The sequence below is a fragment of the Aquila chrysaetos genome, chromosome 7, assembly GCF_900496995.4.
Source record: "Aquila chrysaetos chrysaetos chromosome 7, bAquChr1.4, whole genome shotgun sequence".
Classification (NCBI taxonomy): Eukaryota; Metazoa; Chordata; class Aves; order Accipitriformes; family Accipitridae; genus Aquila; species Aquila chrysaetos.
In genome coordinates, this window is record NC_044010.1 from 31,932,213 (window position 1) to 31,953,597 (window position 21,385).

General features: G+C 45.8%; 1 protein-coding gene across 5 annotated transcripts in view; it reads right to left on the reverse strand.

Moving 5' to 3' along the window:
- RUNX1 (RUNX family transcription factor 1) overlaps positions 1–20,747 on the reverse strand; it is a 174,965-nt gene extending 154,218 nt beyond the window's left edge. For 2 of the 5 annotated variants that reach the window (XM_030020432.2, XM_030020429.2), the window contains exons 1-2: positions 20,555–20,747; positions 20,253–20,366 (exon numbers count right to left, since the gene is read on the reverse strand). In XM_030020432.2, coding sequence (XP_029876292.1) covers positions 20,253–20,307 — 55 coding nt within the window. In that variant the 5' untranslated portion in view covers positions 20,308–20,366; positions 20,555–20,747. Of the gene's footprint in view, positions 1–20,252; positions 20,367–20,554 lie in introns of those variants that run through there. The other 3 variants (XM_041124768.1, XM_041124767.1, XM_030020428.2) reach the window with 2 other exon arrangements.
- Positions 20,748–21,385: the final 638 nt, after the last annotated feature.

Genomic DNA, 21,385 nt, shown 5'->3' on the forward strand with positions numbered 1-21,385 from the left:
GAGGATTCACAACACTTCAGAGGGTGCTCTGAGCCAGCCCCAGGAGAGAGGCATCTCCCCCAGAGCAGGTCCTGTTTGGGGTTTTATACAGGGTTTTTTATACAGGGGTTATAGCCTGATTCGGGCCAGTCTTCAAGGTCCAAGTGGTGATGTAAAATATCAGTGTTGAGGCTCCCTGCTCACATAGCTGTCATTGTGGCTACAGAGGGAGCCACTTTCTCCCCGTCTCCCCCCCCCGCAGCCATGCACTGCAAAACCACCGCTTCACTGCGCCTCTGCGCACTCCCCCCGCATGTGGCGTGGTGCGGCACTGTCACGCGCGTCGGTGAGAGATGGTGCGAGAGATGTGAGCGGGGCCTCAGCTGCAGCCGCCGTCCTGGCGGGCACAGGGGATGGGCTGCGGGGCTGCTGCGCTCGCCACGGTCCCTCGGTGCAGAGCGAGCGGGTGATCTGAGGAGAGCGTAGCTAGTAGGCTCGAGGAACACGTTTATGAGGACAGCTTGGAAAGCCTGTCCTTGGACAAGTAATGAGTACGTGGCATGGTCAGCACATCCTGCAAACACTTAGAAGGTGTAACACAGAAGATGTATTATTTATGGTGTAAAGTAAATAAAACACAATGTGCATACACACAGTGTATGGACATACCTATACATAAACACACGTGTATGTGTACCTCTATGTTGCATACTGCGAACACACATTCATAAGCTACAATAGTCTACAGTAACTAGGCTACTTAGATGAAAAGAAGAGAAACTTGCTGAATGCTAAGGAAAAATCCCTAACCATAAATTCTCCCAGTGAATGGCCTAAGGGAAAGGATGGAAAGAATCCTTACTACTACGGCATTCAAAACCCATCAGAGCAAGTACCCTGCAACCCTTAAACTCTGCCTTGTAAAAGATTTGTCTGGATAGCCTGGAAGTTTCTCCACTCTTTATCTTTGAGGGGGCACAAAAGCCTTCAGCAAAAGCAAGCCACACACCCAAAAGGCTATCTTTTCATGCCAGCAAAATAAAAAGCTACTACAACTTATAAAGCAAGAGTGTCTTTACTAAGCGAAGGCAGCAATGCTGTTGCCCTGGTCACTGGCTGGCTGGAGCACCTGGGACAGGGGCTCAGTGCATGCGCAGCAGCCGGGCTGCAGTCCCTGTGGGACCCTGGTCTCTGCAGGATCCTCTGTCACCTCGGGGTGCATGGGGTGGGAAGGGGGATGAGAGTGGTGAGCTGCCAGCTTGTTTTTCACCTCCTGACTCCATATTCAAAGACAAGGAAAACAAGCCCTGGAAAACCGCCACACTGGCTAGAGCAGCTGTTTGTAGCAACTTTTGCTAATTGGCTCCAACAGCTAAAGAGGCAGCTCGCTATTTGCCCTGTTCTCCAGGCATGCTCTGTGGCAAGGAAAGGAAAGTCTGAAAAAGGAAAGAAGATTTTGTACCCTAAACCAATCTTTTTAAAAGAGAAACCAATGGAGATGGGTTACTAAATACTGAAGGTCGTGTATGTTTCCCTTACCAATAAATACAGGCAAGTACACTTGCTTCATTTTCTGTCACTTAAAAAATAGCCTGAAGCACTACACAAATAAGCTGAAGTCCGTAAGTTTGATCCAGCAGCAGTGTTTCATGAATCCCAATTCCACTTTCTCATCACAACTTGCTATGCTGAGAGATGCCACAGCAAGCCCTGAGACTTAGAGTGACTGAGGGAGTGGGATGTGCAAGTTACTCTGAAGCCTATCGGTGGTGTCTTGCCTAGATTCCTTTGAAGATCCCAGTCTAAATGCTTGCTGGCATGTGAATATCAATGCCTTTCTAATGTCTGAGCTCTGCAGAAAGTTTTCTTGGGGGTTTCCCACTTACAAGGCAAAGAAAATTTGCAAGCATTCCCGTGGTCCGGGCAGGGAGGAAGGTAGGGGGTACTGCAGTCCCAGAAAATGTGTAACCAGATTGGAGGGAGAGGGGAAGCGACCAAAGGGCAGTGCTGCTGTGGCACCTCTATGGTGGGATAACAGAGCAGGTGATGGGGCAGGAGGCGGCCTCGGAGGGGAACATGTTGTGATGCCCCCACAGATTGGGGCCCTTGCAAGGAGCCAGGGCCAGGAAGGTCTTGCACTGGGAAGGAGCAGAGGGGAAAGGAGCATGCACGTGTCTGGGGAGGGAGCCCACACAGCACAGAGCCCTGGGAGGACCTGAGACATCCCAGTATTTGGGCTGAAACGAGAGAGGCTGCAACAGGGACAGAAACAACAAAAAAATCTCAAGCATTTGAGCAATTTTGTTGCAGCTAGGAGAGAAGCAAAAGCATGGGCAGAGAGTAATTTGTGGAGAGCGAGGTGACTTCAGACAGACTTGCCTTACAGAGGGCTCTCTAACTTCCTCCACACACTTGCGCGACTGACGTTAGCTCTTGCCAACACCATTTTTATCTTTTTGTTTCATTTCATGCTTCTCACAAACCAAGTTTCAACAGTCCTGGTCCAGTAAGCCCATACCCTTTGCCTATCTTCAATTTGGTTTCTTGGTTGTAAATTCTTCAGGGTGCTTTCCCGTACATTTGTAGGGCTCCTAGCACAGCAGTGGAGTGCGTTAGTAAAAAGAAAGAGGGCAAAGTCACAGGGAAAACTGTGAAACTCAAAAGCTAGTGGTTTTGGCAGCATTTGAAATTAAAATGCTGTCCACTTTATTATTATTATTATTAATAATAATAATAATAATAAATAATAATTATCAATATTTTATAAGAACAAAGTGAATCAATATTTTATTGAAGCAATTTTCCAACATATTTTTTTCCTGAAAATCGAATTCCTTACTAGAAGCCCATCTTTCAGCAAATGATTTTTTTTCATGATTTTAAATGATTATGTAGCTGATGCTGATAAGAATGCCAGTCAAGCTGTTTTAAACAAGCATGTCCCAAGATATCTTTCCGGAGAAAGAGCACTCTGATAATATTGATGAGTTTTATGCAAAGCTCAAGAAAAATAACATTCTTGGTTGGAGAAAGAAAACCCCTTTTCTGCTAGCCCCAGCATTCTGATCAGAGAGAAAGAATGCAAAGCCATTTATGTTAACACATGGCTGAACCTTAAGGTGAGACACTCAAAACCGAGTAAATCTAAGTCATGGGAAGCCCAGTGAATGTCCTGGCTTCCCACAGAGGGAGTTACATATGTCCAACACCTTTGTAGCTGGTGCATCTGTGAGCTTGAGCTTTCTAAGCCTTACACGTGTGCTTAGCTTTGAAGAGGTGAGTAGCACCATTTACATAGTTGTACACAAAGTCAAGGCTCGTGCTGCAAACAGAAACCACACACGCATGCACACACTTCACCACCGCAGAAGGGTTCCAATCAGACCCAAGGGAGCCAGCAATAGCCACAGCAATAAAGTCATGCACAGCTGCAGAACGGGGGTCTAGGTCTGCATCACGCTGAGATTTAAATACAGATCTGTTTGCCTAACTGCAGGCTTCTGGGCCCAAAAATGCCTTTCCCTTTGCATTACCAGTTCTGGTCTCCTCCAAAAGTGCTCTGAATATGGGGTTAGGTGAAACCTCATAAAGTGCTTTGAGATCTCAGGCTGAGGAGTGCCGGCAGGGAGGCAGGCGTGGGTACAAGCTTACGAAACCCCAAGCCACGACAGGTACACACTTTTAACAGCACTTGTTTGCAGCCGCCTTCTTGAAAGCTTGGCCCTATCCCCCCGCTCAGCCCCACGGACGCCTGCGGCCCCCCGTCGGACGGTGCAGGCATGCCGTTTATAGCAGGGGAGGGCCCTTTTGAGAAACCAGTGAGTAACTGAAGAAATGTGGCAGAACTCAACAGCAAGAAACGGCGGCGGGAAAAAGCGCGAAACAGGAAAGCGCCGGCGAGGCTCGTGCCGTCCCCCCCGCCGGCGCTCGGCGGGGACGGAACTGCTGCAAAAGCGGCGCAGGGCTGTTATCAGGCCCGCGCAGGGCCTGCGGTTTGCTCGCTCTCGCAACCCTTCTTCAACTGTCACTTGTTTTTCAACAAACAGGATGCCTCCGCTCAGGCTGACAGCCTCCCCGCAAGTTCGGGGCGCGGGGCGGTGTGCGTCCTTCTGGCCGCCCCGGGGCCGCTGGGCCCTCTCCCCCGGGGAGGGCAGCTTCAGGTGCACCCCGGGCAGGGTGCCGCGGAGGGGACAGACCTATCTCCTTCCTGCAGCCCTCCGCTGATGAGCAAAACAAGAAGCGTGCGGTACGGGCTTGGCCGCGTCGGAGAGGAAAGGCTGAGCTTCCACCTTGCTCGCTTTTTCTTATTCCACCCAAAAGCAGTTATTAAGGAAGTGCTTGTGCTGCTTTTAGGCACGAAGGGCACATCCAAGCTGCTCACCTCCCCGCGGGTCTGTGCAGCAGCCGCTGACATCCCATGGCATGATGGCCGCAGGGATGTGGCTAGCACGATTTCTTTGCTGCGCCGTCCCCCTGCGCGGGCTGGAGCGAAAGCACAAGGCAGGACTGGATGAATGGAGATGCTACCAGAGGAGGCAAAGGAGTGGCTGCCCTCACAGCCAGCAGCACCAGAGCCTGTGGCAGAGCTCCTACTGCCCGTTTTCACCCCAGTGTTAGAAAAAACCCTGCACCAAGCTTTGCTGCTCAGGCTCCTCAAGAAGCACATTCTGTTTTTCAAGGTCGCTTGGGCTATCGTATGGAGAAGCCTGTTGTCTCTGCAAACAAGCGAGGTACCAGCCTGGGTTTCTGCTCAGAAGTTAGATATGGAAAAAGCAAAACACGCTCTGCCCCTGGTCTGATAATTGCCTGGCCGAAGGTTAGCCTCTGTCAGCAGAGATGGAGCCCGTGCCAATGGCAGCGCAGGCTTTGCAGCAGAGCTGCAGCAGGGCTCTCTAACTTGCAAGCTTTCTGGCGCTGCCCAGTGCTGTGGCAAATCAACACTAGAGAAAGCAGAAAAAAAATACAGCTCTAGAATGAAATTTTCAGAAAAATGAAGCTTTCCTTTTGAAATATTTTCTGGAAAAAAAAAAGGAGAAACACCTCTAAATGGATGCATAGTTTCTTCTCACAGTTCCCTGTCCCACAACACCAACCTCCAGCTTTGCTGGACCCCGGGAGGTTTTTAGGGAGTCTCCAAGCATGTTTGGTAGGACTGAACTGCACCCTGCTTGTGCTCTCCCTGCCCATGGCTGTCCCCCTACTCTGCTGGCACAGGGAGGTGCAAAGCATCAGCTACTGCCAAGATGGTGCTAAGCCAGGCTGGAGAAAACCCTAATGCACCAGTCCTCCTGGATCTGAAATTCTAATGAGCTAAATGAGTCTTGTATTGCATATCATTTGTCAGCTAGTCTTATTTCTTTTCCTGTTCCCATATTGTCCACGAACAACTCATAATATTTTCAAGTTCGCCTGCTGCTCAAAAGTAATTGGAAAACTTTTTTTTCCTGGATTTTCTTTATGGTTTGCTATTTGAAGTGGATTGCCCAGTTGCAGCTGGAGATGTACAATAGTCAGGCCCTGAAATAATGACTGTAATGCTAAGGTAACTTTCTGATGAAAACATCGACTTGATCAGATTTGAAATTCAAAGTAAACAAGAGATCATTTCGTAGATAGTTGGGCTCAGAACTGTAAGTCAAAAAAATTGAGGTTCTGTTTCCACTTCTCTCTCCCACAGACTTCTGATATGACTACTCTTTCCCGGTTCTTTATCCATGAAGGTGAGGAACATCCTATTCCCAGACTAGTTTAAGCACCTTCTGAATGTATTTGACTATTGTTGTGTATCACTTTGGCCCAGTGCACACCAAACAGAACTGCAAAGCTCCTTTATCAGCCTGCTTTTCTGTGGAGGCAGTGCTTATGTGATTGCTCCCATTCTCTCTGTACTTCCCCTGGCTTTTCTGGTTTGTGGGCCAACTTTAACTGAACTTGATAGAGCAGAAGTGGTCTTAAGTTCCTACGGCTTTCACGAAACATGGCAGTAGCAGAGAGGCTCTGTCAGTTCTCCCAGCTGAAGGGCACCCAACAGAGATTTTAAAGATTCCTCAAGAAGAGAAAAACCTTCAATCAGATTAAAGCCTTATCGGATGTTAGAGATGCAGCCACAAGACCCATGTCTGTAGGAAATCAGCCTTTGCTAGTTCTGCCTAGGACAGCATGTCTTGGCTTTTTAAATGCGACAAACTAGACTTGCCTTTTGTTCAGAACACAGGCTGCTTCCGTCTGAAATTTTACCATAAGCCCAACATTTCCATGGAGAAGATTTTTAGTGGTTTTGCACGCTTTCAATCAAACAACCCAAATTAGCTTTTTGAAATTTCCCAGTGAAGCAAGGCTTACACAGAAAAGAACACGAAAAATTCTAATAAGAAGTTTCCCACAGCCCCAGCAGCATGAGAGCTTTTTACCACATTACACTGGTCGTGGGGAAGGCCCACATTAACAACATGATGAGAGCATTTGGATTTAATAGAGTTAATATACACAGCGTAATTACGCATAGTGTTTGGTGCAGATCTCAAGCTATCCCTATCCTAAGTGCTTCCCCAACAATTCTTTAAAAACACAACTAGAACATTTATGATGTCACTGATCACATCATCAGCATCCGCTGTGGCTCGAGACAGGTCTTGCTATGCTCCAGTTCCAACTATGTTCCAAATAACAACACTAAAAAAGCCTCATGTTAGCATCCTAAAGTTGCATGAGGCTCAGGCATAGTAACACAGAGGTCCAACACTGAGTCTCACAAAGAAAGTAATTAATAATGCTGCAAAGGGCTTCTGGTTTGGTGGAGGACGTACCCCGTGCTGTGCTGATATCCCCTGCAGAATGCAAGCCAGCATGATTAGTACTATTTATTTATTGTAAGGCACACTGAAAGGTAATGCTACAGTAGGATTAAAAAAGAAAAAATAAAATCCTGCAGGTATAACCTTTAGTACTTGAACCAACCCTTTAGCTTAATACCCTCATCGCTTTTTATCTACCACATCGTAACTTGCACCAGAACTCTGACACAAGCTGCCTACCAAGTTTCACATCTATTAGTGTATGCTAAACATGAAAATGTAAGAGGCTAAGAAACTAGTCTAGAAATAGTTCTCTTTTTCCTACCTCTGTTCTCCCTCCCACACCCAGCACACACCACCTTCGAGCTTTGCATTGATTTCATTGCATTACCAAAATTAAACTAACAGGCTAAGTCTCGTGCAGAAAGTTTCTAGGAGAGGCTGGAAAAAAGAAAGCAAGAACCCACAGAAACACACACTTGTTGATCCTATAGCACCCTATGCACAGTCTACTAAACTTGAGATTTTGGAAACAAAATGAGAAACCTCTTAGGTGCATTTACCACTCACATAGAAAGAACCAAATACACAATGTGTTGTCTCAGGACTATCTGCAAGCTTCGAAATTAAAGAGTAGGATTGCACACCAGCACCACAAGGAGCCAGTCCCTCCGTCCCTTTCTGACTTTCTGTATCAACTAGAAAGGGAAGAGGCTGCATGATCAAAGGGGGCTGGTACCAGGTGCTAGGCACAGAAGCATGGTTCTTTTGGCCACCTGTATCCATCTAATTCTAACCAAAGTGGGAAAATACCAGTGAAGAAAAGGTCGATAATTTAATAAGCCCATAGGATCACATTATGAACAACAGGGGACTTAGTTCAAACACCGAGCTTCTAAAAAAACCCAAACAAATGCCAGTGGATTATTCTCAGAGCACAACCTGTGGGAGTTGCCTATATTGCATTACTCCGGCTCTGGCTGGCAAAGGCAGCTCCAAGCATCTGTGTCTCAAATGTCAGCAGCTGGGGCTCGTATCTCCATCACCCACCAATTCCCCGAAATCGTGTCAGCTACAATTGGTTGGGAGTATGCCCTATTCAAGCTGGAAAATGCAGTACCAATGGAAATAGTACTACATCCCAGAGGTTTGCTGAGGAAAAGTACCTTTGCTATTACAAGGGCTAAATCAGGCACGCTACTTCTGCCACACAATAAAATACTTCTTTCCCTTCTTGCTCTCTTCCCGACTCTCTCACCCTCCCTTCTGCACTTCATTCTAGAAAGAAATGCTCGGTATGGACTTTTTCATACATATTCCTTAGCAGTCAAATGTATGATCCACATTTTTTTTTCCCCTTCACTGTGTGATAACTGAAGGCATTTTGGTCTCTAAATGCAGAAATGAATACTAGCAGCAAAATTAGCAATGTAAGTCATACACTAGAAATGTTTGGGTTAATTTGTTCGTGGCAAATGTTGCAAACAGCAGCATTTTATAAAAACCTCAATGACAAGGTAGTTTGTTTTCTCACCAAGGAAAAATAACTGAGGGAAACTTTGCTACAGCTAATTATCTCCTAAAATAGGACAGCTAATGTTTTTATATGGGTTATTTTTCTAATTCTGATTTCAATCTCTCTTTGAACTGCAGTTTAAAATAAGGGATGCCTTAATGTTGCTTGTATTTCCTGCAGAAAAATAAAAAATTCCAACAAGACCTTGCAAGAAAGGGGACTGAGATGTTAACAAGTGAGGTACTCCAGACAGAAAGGAATATGAGGAACAGTGAAAAGATTTTCCTTGAAGACAAGTTGGAATCTGACAACAAATTTCTGTTAAATCATGTTTTGGATGCTTTTTTACCAAGATGGCTGTGTGAACAAATTGTACTAGCGTAAACCTTCAGAGGAGACTACAGTTCTAGGCAGTAATGCTCAGTTACTTGCCTAAGTCATGTACATGGGAGAAAACCTACCGAGCCAGCACCTCGTGTTGCCTTGATGAGCTGTGCGTGCCGCTCAGTCAGCAGCTGCCCGACTCATGCAGGGAAGTCTCTCCTGCGGGGACTGCCAGGTATACCAGGATTTGTTTGTGAACAAACTGGAGACTGAGCAGTATTTGCTGAAGGAATTAGCAAAGAATAAATGAGAGCATGTCTGACAGTGAGAGGAGAATAATTCATAAGATGAAGATGAAAACTGTGTTGAAAAACTGTTTACCAAGAAAGGCCCTTTCTCCTCCCTCTACTTACTTTAGTTGATCCAGGGTTGTGAAGCCAAATCCCACCGCTGCCCTGAAGGAGCTCCTATTTACCCACAGGTACTGTGGAGCAAAATGTGAGATTTTGCTCTTACTTCTGACCATAGTGGAGGGCGGGTGGAGGTGCCCGAAGGGGAAGCCATCTCCCAGCCCTGAGGCAGGACTCCCTGACCCTGGGTGGGGAGCAGGGACAGCCCTGGCTCCCTGATGCCCTTTGCAGGACTTCACAAAAGCAGCAGGCAGACCAAGGACATTCTCTTGGTCCAGCCACTGCCCCGAGCTTGTACGACACCATCTAATCCCCTCGGACGCAGCGGGGGTCTGTTGTATTTCCTAATCCCTCTGGCTAGAGCGGGCTTTTCTGAAGGCTGAAAGGGGAGATGAGACAGCCTGAAAAACCTCCAACCGCTTCTGTTTAAATAGAGCTTTTGATCTCCAACTGGTGCGGTTTAGTCAAAGCAGCAACACACCGAAACCTGGAGGACGCGGGCCTATGGAGCTGCTTTGCGCTCTTCTCCATGCGTGCTGGGGACGTGCCCGAAGCGTGGAGCTGTTAGAGGGAGGGAAGGAGCGGGAGGGGGCTGCCCTAATGAGCCTGTAAAAAGGAGCCGGACCCTCAGAGGGTGGCTGGAAATGTGATCTTTAACTCGAACGGTGCCATTTTTTACTCAGCAGCTCTTGTGAGCATGGCAAAAAGGGCAGAAAGTGCCAGGACACCACTCCAAAAGAAAAGGCAGGTTGTGGCACAGAAGGGGAGCCAGCCTCACCCCTCTGTATTTCACTTGTGTGAGGGTGTAAGGACAGCTGTGAGAAAAGGGACTGCTGACCCAGGCCATCAGTGATGTGACTTCAGGTTGTTGACACCTTTATCTGGAGGAGAACAGCCATTGCAGGTCTCATCCAATGCCCAAGGGTGTCAGCCAGGTCTTTCCACTGGTTTCATTGGCTCTTGGATCAGGTGCCATGTACACAAAATACTGGGCTGCTTTAACTGCCCCAGTAAAATGTGAACCTAAATCATCTTTCCTCATATACACATCTGTTTAATGACATAACTTCACCCCACAGGGGAGCTGTAAATCCCTCTTCATGTTGGTACATGTCTAGTTACAGCAGACCCCTCTCCCAAATGGAAATGGACTTACAGAGGTACAAAAGTGTTCATACTGGCAAAGATTATTCGTACATAGTAAAGGAAAGAAGCTGTTTGGGGCTAATGTAGCTTTTCTGCTGCATAGTGTAAAACAGATGCACCTAAAAACATCAGTACAAAATAATATCACTCCTCAAAAGTAGTATTCAAAGTTGTTTGGACTGTGTATGAAACTGTAAAAAAAATTACTATTTGCATTTCAATCACTATTAGGAAAAAAAAAACCCCACAACAATAAAAGTTCCGAATGTTACACTAAAATTTAAGTGGTTCACCACTTTTGAACTCAAGAGGTTTATCTTATCACTTCTTCTTTTTACCTAGGCAAGCCATTCACATTCTTTAGTTTCCACAATAGCCCAACATACTGTACTTGAAACACCTTGTTTAATTTAGAAAAGCAAATAATTTTCCCCAATGCAGTGAGGTACAGCCAGAACAAGTTCCCGTTTGTACATTAGACCTGAATCTTGGTTTCAATATGCAAGTTACTTTATGCTTAGTGTAAAAAATGTGTGGGTGTTTAGCACCATACATTATCACTTTTTACAGGCGTGGTGCAGAAGCTAAAGAGAGAATTGGTGCAGAGACTAAGGTGTCTTTTTTCCTTTCAGAGGTGGCCATCTCTCCAGGTTGCATTAGTGGAGGTCCTTAGAAAGCACGTGTGTGGCAAACCACACGGCGGCTCTCTGTGCGGTCCTTTCTTTAACAAGAGGGCAACCTACCTGATGAATCTCCAGGCTCACTCCATCTCTCTAGTTGGAGTCATAAGCAGAATGCTTTCCACATGCTATCTGCCCCCCCAAACTTAGGTTCAGATGAAATGGTGGCAGTAAAACAGGAATCAGGTTGGTGCAGAAGCATGCTCAGTGGATGTAGGTCTACTTAGGACCCTGCATGCAGTAACCTCCGCAGCTCCCTGCCTCCGAGTCCACAGAGATGCGATGGCAAAGCGGTACTGAATTTCTTTGCAAAGTGTTTGGACAATATATATAGGAGCAATTAAACCACCCTATATTGCAGTAACTGATTTGCCCACCCTTGTGCAAATGGGGGTTAACAAAGTGTTAACTTGAATGTATCTTCCAGATATGAATTCTGTTACACCCAACCTATGCAAAACCCAAAGCTCATTTACATATACGTCCTGAAAAACAGAAGCATTTTACAGAAGTCTGATATTATCTAGTAACTGTATTGTAAAGTAAATTGCACTTCCTATGAACTGGGCATAGCATGTAGTCTCACATCAGTAGCCTGCTCTGGATGATGTGCAACATGGACAGATGCTTAGCAGCCATGTCAGCCTTGCCACATGGAGACTGACCGCTCAGGTGAGGCCTCCTCCTTATTGCCTCTTACTTGGGAAGTGCTTTTAAGGTTGCTTTCCAGAGCTGGGATTGCACTCACGGAAGTCCTGTCCCTGTCTGTCCTTCTATGTAAGACCAGGAGATGGCACATGCTAAAGAGTGCTTCTTTCAGAGTCTCTCCTCGCTGCTTAGTGAGGAAATACACCTCACCTGTCCACTGGGTGAGGTGTACAGCCTTGATGTATAAGCTAAGTACAAACCAACAAGTACCAAGCAGGGAAAAAATCCCAGCCAACTCAAAGCTCCTTCTACAACTGTGCATAATATGCCATAAATAATTGTTCCATGCCAATATTTCCTAGGTAAAAGACAAAAACTTTGATTCTCAAGCCATAGTTCTGATACTTGGCATTACATGAATTACACTTGCACCTTAATGCTATGTTTCTTTCAGCCCCCATGTCAATACTGGTATTCAGAGTTCATCTCCTGTCTTACTCACAACTTCATGTTTTTCTTGCAGGTTTCTTTGTTCTTAAAGGACAGACCCAGCCCCACTGCAGTTGATGGCCATTTTGTCCCTGTCTGGGTGGAGCTAGGATATTATCCTAAGGATTGGCTCTGGGTCATGCTTTCCGCTCCTGGTCATGTCTACAGAGAAAAGGGGAAGCCTGCCTGCACGCATGTGAGAATAAAGCAGTGCTAGCTTAAATCTACCCAGCCCGTATAATAACAGTAGCGAAAACCCAGAGGTACATCTCCCGCCCCCGCTCACCACCACGATGTGTACCGACGTCTTCCAGGGTTTGGCTGGCGGTGACTTACACCCATGCGATTGCATCTGTCTACATTATCCTTGCTAGACAGATGAAAGCCTTCATTTTGCTGTGCCAGCTTGCCTTCCTCTACCCTTTGATACTACAGCAAGTATAAATAGAGACCTGAGCACTGACAGGCAAGGAGCCTGGTCTGCCCACTACAGAGGCTGTGACGCCCCGCTCTCAGCCCCCGCTCAGCACGCTCGCAGCGCTTGCCTTTGCCAAAGCAGGCAACTGCTGGGTGCTTTAGCAATGCTTAGGCATCCTTTGGTGCTTGTTCAAGGCTTCTGTAAATGCCCTGATACCTCCGAGGCACGCGTCTGGCCAGCACAGCGCAGGTGTATGCCATAAAACCGGCTAGAAAATGGACTTATGAGAGATGCAGGTGGTGCCGGGGCTGAGAAGGTGCAGACATTTGTCACAAAGGAAACAGATGCTCAGCCCCGCACTGTGCTGCTTCGCCCTGAACATGCAAGGTATTTCGCAAATGGTCATCCTTCTCTTTTAAAGATGAGAAAAAGGCACTTGAAGGGCTGGGTCAATGCCTTCTGAGGTTGCTGATTTGACAAGGATCACAGGGCTTGCCCTAAGTACAGCCGAGTGAAATGCTTATAGCAAATCACATAAAACTTGACAGGTTTCAAGTTTCCTCACACTGCATTCACGGAAAGATTTGTAAGAGAGGTAAGCCTTTCAACTTACAGTCAAAACCCTACCTAAGGGCAGTTTCTGAGCACATCTCAAAATCACAGCTTCAGCGTGAAACCAGACAACAGAAAAAACACTGCAAGACAAAATACTCAGAAGGCAAAATAAAAAGCCCCAAGCCCCTGACTCGGACTGCTTTTGGGTTCACTGGAATCAGAAACTCAAAACAAAAAGCACAGGCTGACAAAAAACCAGTTAGATCAAAGCCAGGGAAAATGTTCTCACAGATCTTCGTGAAGTGAAACTACCCAATTTCACAGTTTCACTTGCAAGCAGAAGTGGTGAGCCCTGCGGATAGTATTAAGGATGAATTGGAAAATCTACCAGGTAGCAGCTACCGTCACTCTCTACTTCCCTGCTTTCACAGTCAGTTCTATGCCCTTTTTTTTCCTATTTCAATTGTCTGAATACATCTTTATAGAGAATTTGATGTTTTGTACTAAAATGCATCTTGGTTGCAAGCCCAGGCCTTACTTTGCTAGGACCTAAGTGGAAGAAAAGGCATTTCTTCTGAAAATTGATTATATTGGGAATCTGTATATGTAATTTCTAGTCTCCTTTCCACTGGCAGAAAGAATGATGTGTCTTGCATTCAGTATCACTGTGGATATGCTGGTGTATGCATGGACTTACCAACATACTGTAGACCTTTGTAGGTGCTCTACTGCTCCAAACACCACCGCTGTTGTCACCCTGTACAGTTCATTAATACACTGCAGAGAGGAGATATCCTTACTACTCATCGACTGTTTGGGAAGCTGACTCAAGTCTATACAAATATTATCCATTCTGTTAAGATGACAGAAGAGGTAATGAGGTAGTGTAATGTTTTCTTGTCCTTCTCTCAGACCAGTGATTCACCTAGCCAGTGGCCTGTCTCTCTCCATGGCCAGTACCAGATGTCATGGAGGAAGCCACAATTCATTCTGCAGATGACAGACCTGCTTACATGGGAAGCTTTCTTTCCAAGCTTTAACAGAGATCAGCTTGTGCTCTGAAATAAGGCAGTGAGAGATGAAGGGAGAACTTAACCCTTCCAAAGCTTCTTTCTTCTTTACCTGGCTGGTACATATTAAGAAACTGTTATGTATATACAGACCCAGCTGTTTTAAGAATCCTGCTAAACTCTTGGTTTCAAAGGTATTTTATGGCAATGAGTTCTAGGCTGTAATCACCCACTGTTTAGAAAAATTTCCACCATACCTTGCCCTGTTGACTAAGCACAGAGAAAGGAATAGGAGTGAGTGGGTGAGCTAACTATCATCAGAGCTGTTTTAGGAAAAAAACAAACAGAAAACCCAAGTAAATAAATAAAAATTGAAAAAAATCTGAGCAAACACGTCCTTGCACACTGCAATCTGCAGGAACACAGAAAATCTGTCACGCTCATGCCTCTGCAGTGAAGGGGTTGCGTGGCCTGTCCTGAGCTCCCCCACTGCACGCCGGAGTGCTTCATCTCTGTGTGCAGCCTGATGCTCGCGGCAGCCATCCCACCCAAAACGCCGCCCGCCCCAATTTAAACTCACACCCTGCGTCCGGGAGGCCTGAGCTGGCACAGGGAAGACAGAGATGCCAGGCGGGATTTGGATTTAAAGAGCGGGTCGTCCCTCTCCAGCCAGCCTCAATCCATTCTCTTACCCAGAGCCAGAGCTACTTCTTCCTTGCCGTCCTGCCGGGGCTGCTGGATCCGTACTGCTGGCCTCACCCGGCAGCCCATGAGGCACCCACGCATTCCGACACAAGCAGCCCAAGCCTCTGAGGGAGCTTGTCACAGCCGCGTGGTGCAGCCCTCCTCCTCCACTGAGCTACCAGGGCCAGCCAGGTACTCTGTGGCAGCCTCCTATGTGCAAACCCTTGCACCACGCGTGCAGGAGGAAGACAGGTTTCCCTGTCTCGTCGCAAGGGTGATCAACCTCAAATTATCACTTAGTGAGGCACTGCAGCCGGCAGTTTCTGCAGAGCACTAGCCCACCCTGAGTTTTTCCTGCCAGTGGGATTCCCCCTTAGCTCCTGAGCCCACTCTGCATTTCACCATTGCTCTCCACAACAGCACAAGGGGCTAAGAACCCTGTCCGGCCCTCTGGGCACCGCTTCGGAGGTGCAGCAGAGACTGCTGGGACCCAGCATGTCCCCTCTGCATGTGGCAGGGTGTCAAAGTTGGATGAGCTTCTTCTGTTGGAGGAACCACCTCATAGTTTTACAGAGAAATGCCTTTGCTGTTTCCTTAGAAATGCTTCTGCGTAGCTTTTAAAAGCAAGTATGTCTATTTCTAAATCCAAGAACAGTGTTTTCTTTGCCATTCTTGGTTTAGGTATAGGCTCTCCCCACTCGAATAACAGGATGATGCAGTTACTCATTCTATGTTCTGAAGTAAAATTCTTCAGGAGTTCATAAATTACTTTCATAAACTTGCCAATATCACTGGCCTTCACATGCATTTAAAGATAAGCAGACTGTTCTTTTAGGGTCATGCCTTAGCAGTCAAACTAAACCATGATTATCTTCTAGTCATGAAAAAAAAGCAGTTTATTTTCTATTCGTATTGTATACACCGGCAGTGTGGGGAAGATACTTTTATTTCCCACCAGAGAGCTGCCTCAGAGCTGCAGTTTGGCTCTCGTGGTAAAACACGGTCCAAGGCAGAGCTGCCATCATCCAACAATCTCTTATTAATGGCCACATGATAAAGGGCAAGCCAATCTGGGGGATCTGCAAGCCAGCCATAACCCTAAATCCTTGCTAAGACTGTCATCACAACCCATCACTATGCTGAGTGTGGCTGGTTAAACACTCAGTCTAATATTTAGCCTAGGATAACATCTCTTGATCTTACCAAAGCACTGTATTCATCTCTGTCAGATATTTCACCCCTTGCTTCACAAGAATTCCTGTGTTCAGGTCTCGCAATGTTTCTCAAGGCTTTTAAATGAAAAAAAGGCTCAAACAGAGAGAAGGCTGTGTAAATCAGACATTGTGCAAGTTTTTTCTTCTAGTAAGCCAAGGTTTTTATGGGCTTTAGTTCAATTTCCTATTCACAAGATGAAGTTAGTATTTTATAATGCTGACACAAATTAACTCTTTGTTCAGGCAGTCTGCAAAAGTGCTGGAAAATGTTCTCTCCCCTATGCAGTGACAGTATAGTTTATGCTACTGTGAGAAGATAGGTTTCTTCTACTGGGCAAGTGAATGAAAATACATGGCAGCGTTGGGTACCGTGCATCTCCCAGAGAAACTTGGTTTTGGCAGAGTTACTTCTAGTATATGATCACTTCTTTTAATGTCACCAATTCTAGAGGGCTGAAATCATTACCAGCTTGCTACCCTGCTCCTCACGCAGCACCCTCTGCAGACAAACAATTACTCCTAGGGAGGCCTCGTAGGCTGAGAGTGTGAGACTGCAGATGTAGACTTTGATAACAGCGAGCCTCCGATCACTTCACCCCTCTGCTCACATACAGCACCAGGGACTTTAGGAGTCCACTAACTTAAATCCCATCACAAGGCAAGCCAGAGTCACTAACATTCAATGAGAAGCAGTATGCTTAAGTATAGGTGTCTATAGGTCCAGGCAGGGAAGCCCTTCAGAGCAGGTGAAGCAAGAGCTTCTTGCTACAGTTTTATTTAGCTTTTGCAAAGGAAGAAACCCACAATGGCTGGGCACTACTCGGCACATTAGAACTAAGAAGAAAGTATGCACAGTGTATTTTTCCATGTTGTAAAAGTGCTCTGCTGGAGTTCATTTCCATTTGATAAGAAACCAACAAAATGTTGCACCATGAGTCTTCATTGCCTTGATTAATTAATTAAAAAAACAACAAAGGCAAAACCAGGATTAACCTTCTTTGTATATTGAAATAATTAGACCTTGCAGCAAAAGGGAAAATGAGGAAAAAGTACCCTCCTGGAAAATATTATGCTTCATGCTATTTAGAGCTCCATAAAAACCCTGCAAAAAGATTAGTTATTCTGTCTTGCTTTGTAGGCAAAATTATTAGGAAACCTTACAGGACAGTCTAACACCCTTAAGAAGTTAAAAGAAGTTGTGGGGTGGGGTGTTATCATGTAATTATCTAGGCACCCTTTAAAAACTATATGTGCATTCTTTAATACAAGACTCTCCAACAGGTCTCATTTTGGTCCCCCTGCCCAAAAGGTATCATTGTGTTGACCTGCCCAATACACATGAACCTGTGTCGAGCTCTCACTATAACCAGCAAATCCATCCTTATACTATGAATCTTGCTAGAATAAAAGTTTAAACTGCAGCCTTGCTGATGCAGTCCTAGATCTGAGGAAGAGATGGAGCGATGTTTTTCTGCGGGTTGCACTGCAGCAAGGCACTTAGAAATGCTCCTACCCTGTACTCCTAACACCAAGCCCAGATCATAAACTGAAAGATGCCATTAGGAAAATGAGGCCATCATTAAAAGCAGAGCCAGTAAACATTTGAATGTGTTCAGCATGCAGAGCACACCACTGGAGGTTTCAGTATAATCCTCATTTCTTTACCTAGTGGCAGAAGAGAGGACCTGGTGTGGTGTGATAGAAAAAGGGCCATATCCTTTGTGGTGTACCACATTCAATTAATATGTCAGGCTTTCTACATCTGTCACTGCTTGCAGGGGCTGGAACAATGGTTCTGCTTTCCCACTCCCCTCTTTTTTCCCAATTTTCACATAGTATCAGGCTAAAAAAGAGTTATGGATTTCCTTCTCAGAGAACTGCATGGACTGATAAAGTGAAATCCATGGCAGAAAACAACTTGTTATTTTTCCCTTTACCTCACGATTTCAGTTAAGAGAGAAAGTGCAATAAATTTTGGCGGGAAAAAAAGAAAAGAGACCGTTTTGGACATTTCGAATGACTGGTCTATGTAAACACTATTGAGAAATATGGGTGAGAACAACCGACCCTAGGGATGATTATTTTTCTTGCTCTGAGGCCCAAGCGTTACTTTTGTTGCGCCCAGGATTTTGAAACTGTGCGAAGTTCATTTCAGTAAAGAAAGGAACAAAAAGGGAACTGCTGGAAAACCGTCACAGGCTTCCACGTTCAAACACAATATTCTTTCGCAATTTTTGAAACATTTGCTTTATAACTCAACTGAAGTGCTGTTGCCCAAGCTTTTCTAGCACTGTACAGCAGGAGTTTGACCTTGTGTGTGCTGGATATGTACCAGGATCTGTACCTGGATTGCCCAAACTGGATGAATATCTTAAGGTATCTAGCATGACTTCTAGCCTAGCAAGACTTCTAGCCTAGTCCGCGAAGAAACACAAAATACTGGTATGATAGTAACATTAACTACAATAATGAGAACAGTAATAAGGAGGATAATAAAACCCATTCTGGAGTGTTGAGCTAAATCACTTGCTGGATTAACCAGCTTTAATGAAACTCTTCCTTTTCTTCGTCTCCAACCAACTGCTCTCAGGCTCTCTGGGCTCCTGCCTGCACCAAGGCCTCTGCCATCCCCATCCCATCCCATGGACTGGCTGTGCTCTGACACTCACTGCAAGCACTGCCTGTGAGGTTCACTCTGTTATTTTATCAGAAGCACAAAATTTCCTCAATAAGGTTTCCTGTGCTACAGATTAAACAGTAAACAGTTGGGTGAGATAAAAAAAAAAAAAAAGAAAAAAAAGAAAAACAAAGAAAAAAAAAAAGGCTGACGAAATGCAGGAAGATCCTTCTTGTTATTCTAGCAGTATTGCTTCCTTTGCTTGGTAGGGGTGCTGAGGAAATATTAGCTGCGAGCGCTGCAGAGCAGTTAGCCACTTCTTGCTCACGCTTCAGCACCTCCCTTGCCCAGGCTAGAAGGTGCTGCGAGCCCGAGTGACTCACGCAGCTTGCTGCGATTCAGCTCTCCTCTGGTGCCAGGAAAGACAGATGTAGAAAAGCTTTTGACACGGGTGGGGAAAAAAAAAGACCTGAAGCAAGGCAGGAGAGCAGGCTAGCATTTCAGCCGGCTGCCCTCCGCCCGCGTCCCACTCGGGGAGCGCTGAGCCGCAGGAGCGGCAGGGTGCCGGCGGAGCTGCTGCTTGTTGTGACACAGCAGCTGGGACGAGCCTTCCGCATTCCCCAGCCCGCTTATTAATACGAATAACTCATGACTCACACCGACACTGCCAGCGAGGCCGGGAAACTGTAGTCCGTAACTATAAAGAGCTATGAAGGGCTGCTCTCCGGCAGCACCCCAGCCAAGCTTGACGAGTGGTCTGCGACAGGCTTTGTGCGCCTTGTCATCCGCACGGGCACAACCCTGCTGCAAAAAGGGCTTGAGCGGTCAGAGGGCTTGGGTGGAAAGGGGAAAAGTTCAGCTGTAGCATGAGCTATTTAGGAAGGTAGTTATGAGGAAGCGGACAAGTTTCTCGTGCCAGCCCCTGGCTTACTCGTATGAATAACCCATGACTAAACCATTAGCTCCACAGGGGGTTGTGAGAATGTTAGAAGGAGTCTCTGAGCACGCTTGGTCACTGGTGAAAAAAGACAGATTGCTGGGTGAAGCCCTTCAATTCCAACCCCCCTAGCCCCCCCAGCCCTTACAGGACTGCTTCATTTCTCTAAGGGTGGCTGCAGCTGATAATTCACAGTCATCTGAGACCTACATGGCATCGACAGAAACTCTGAGTCTATCCACACCGCTTCTTTTCCTGAGCCACGTGAGTTGCAGCTAACTTTAAGCAGGTTTCTAAGCTTTTTCGGACTTCTCCCCGGTGAACATGCCTTTACCCAGGCTGACGGTCTAGCATAAGTGAGACAGCATCACGCTCTGCTGGCTGTACGCACTAGCTTGCTGCTCACTCCCCATGCTTCAGCCTGTAACATGTGTCGTATGCTGTTGGCTGTCATTTTTTGTGGCAGTGGCTCAAAAAGTCATAATTCTGCCCAAAAGAATCAAAAGGGGCTTGTGCTACTGCTATTGTATCTGCAGTAATTCATGTGAGTTATTCTAGCACACTTTGATTTATGAAGAGAAAATTCACAAGCATGCAATGACTGTTTGAACAGCTTAAATGAGTCCTTGTTATAATCTCTTTAACGGACTGATAAGTAATGAGATGGTATTCCTGCAAGCTCAGATATTAGCTTCGATGAGAGCGCCTCAAAGAAAACTGAAGTGGGAAAAAGCATGTACTACAAGAATGTCCCCAGATACTCTCCAAACATGCATTTTCTTAAGTATGGGAAAGTAAAAAGTATATTTAGAAAGTCTGAATGGCACTTACCTCTCAAGAAGTGCTGGTAAGAAGGAAGTGACTCAAATATGCTGTTTGAAGCCATTGTTTCCTCTTTAAAACTCACTCTCTCTTTACAGTGAAGGAATATATGATTTCTTCTACCTTGGGGAGCGAAAAATGAAGAATGGTCATTGCTACCACCCTCCTCCCAGCCATCACGCTCAGTTTTAGCCCAGTGCCTCAGGAGCAGCACAAAGCGGATTATAAGGTTCTTTTGCTAAAAGAACTCTGAAATTGTTTCTTAAAAAGAAAAAAAAAATAGCGGATCGGTTGTGGTTGATGATGCTTACCACTCTACGAAACTCTGTGGTTTGCAGTCAAAACGATTCGCCCTGCCTGCTGACCAATATCCCGGACCCGCTCTTGTGTGACTGCCTCTGTACCCAACTTGTGGTTCTGTGGTTGTTTATGAGGCCCAAAGAAGTGTTTCACACAACCAAAATTACAAATTTAACTGTTCCCCTTTCCAGAACCTGCCTCCATTGGTCCCTTTGCATCACGTGACCTGAGTGATGTCGACTTTCTTTTTTTTTTTTTTTTAACTTTCTGAAGTCATGCCCTACCCACTCCACCTGCCCTCCCCGGGGCTGCGCGAGGCAGCGATGGAGGCTGCTGAGGGAGGGAAAAGAAAAATGACTCACTGTCCCTGATGCTACAAATGGTCTTGCTGAGTTAGTTCAGCTCCGCTTGTTTTGTTGTTTGTGGTTTTTGGAACTACTGATTATTTTGATAGAGATTTCATTGCTGCTTATTCAATAGTAATTCAAACCCCGGTATTAGTCTGCTGCTAAGGCAGGATGTGTAAGTCATCCTGTAAAACATTAGGAATCAGCTGTAGGAAAGACCACTGGCTGGGGAAAGAACACTGTAAAGAGGTTTTTAAAAAAAAAATAATCAAAAACAAAGAAAAAGAACCTGTCAGTGGAGACAAAAAAAGCCCCAACATTATTTTGAACCTGTATGATGGTACCCTCTAAGGAGCGCTTGAAGGTCACTAGTCTCTGAGCCCACTGGAAAGGTTTGTTAGTTACTTCAATAGAGTCAAATCCAGTAGTCCTTCTTTAGCACAATTCCTGTTCCTATCAGAAGGATCCCTACCCAAGAGAAAACCTGAGTAAAAT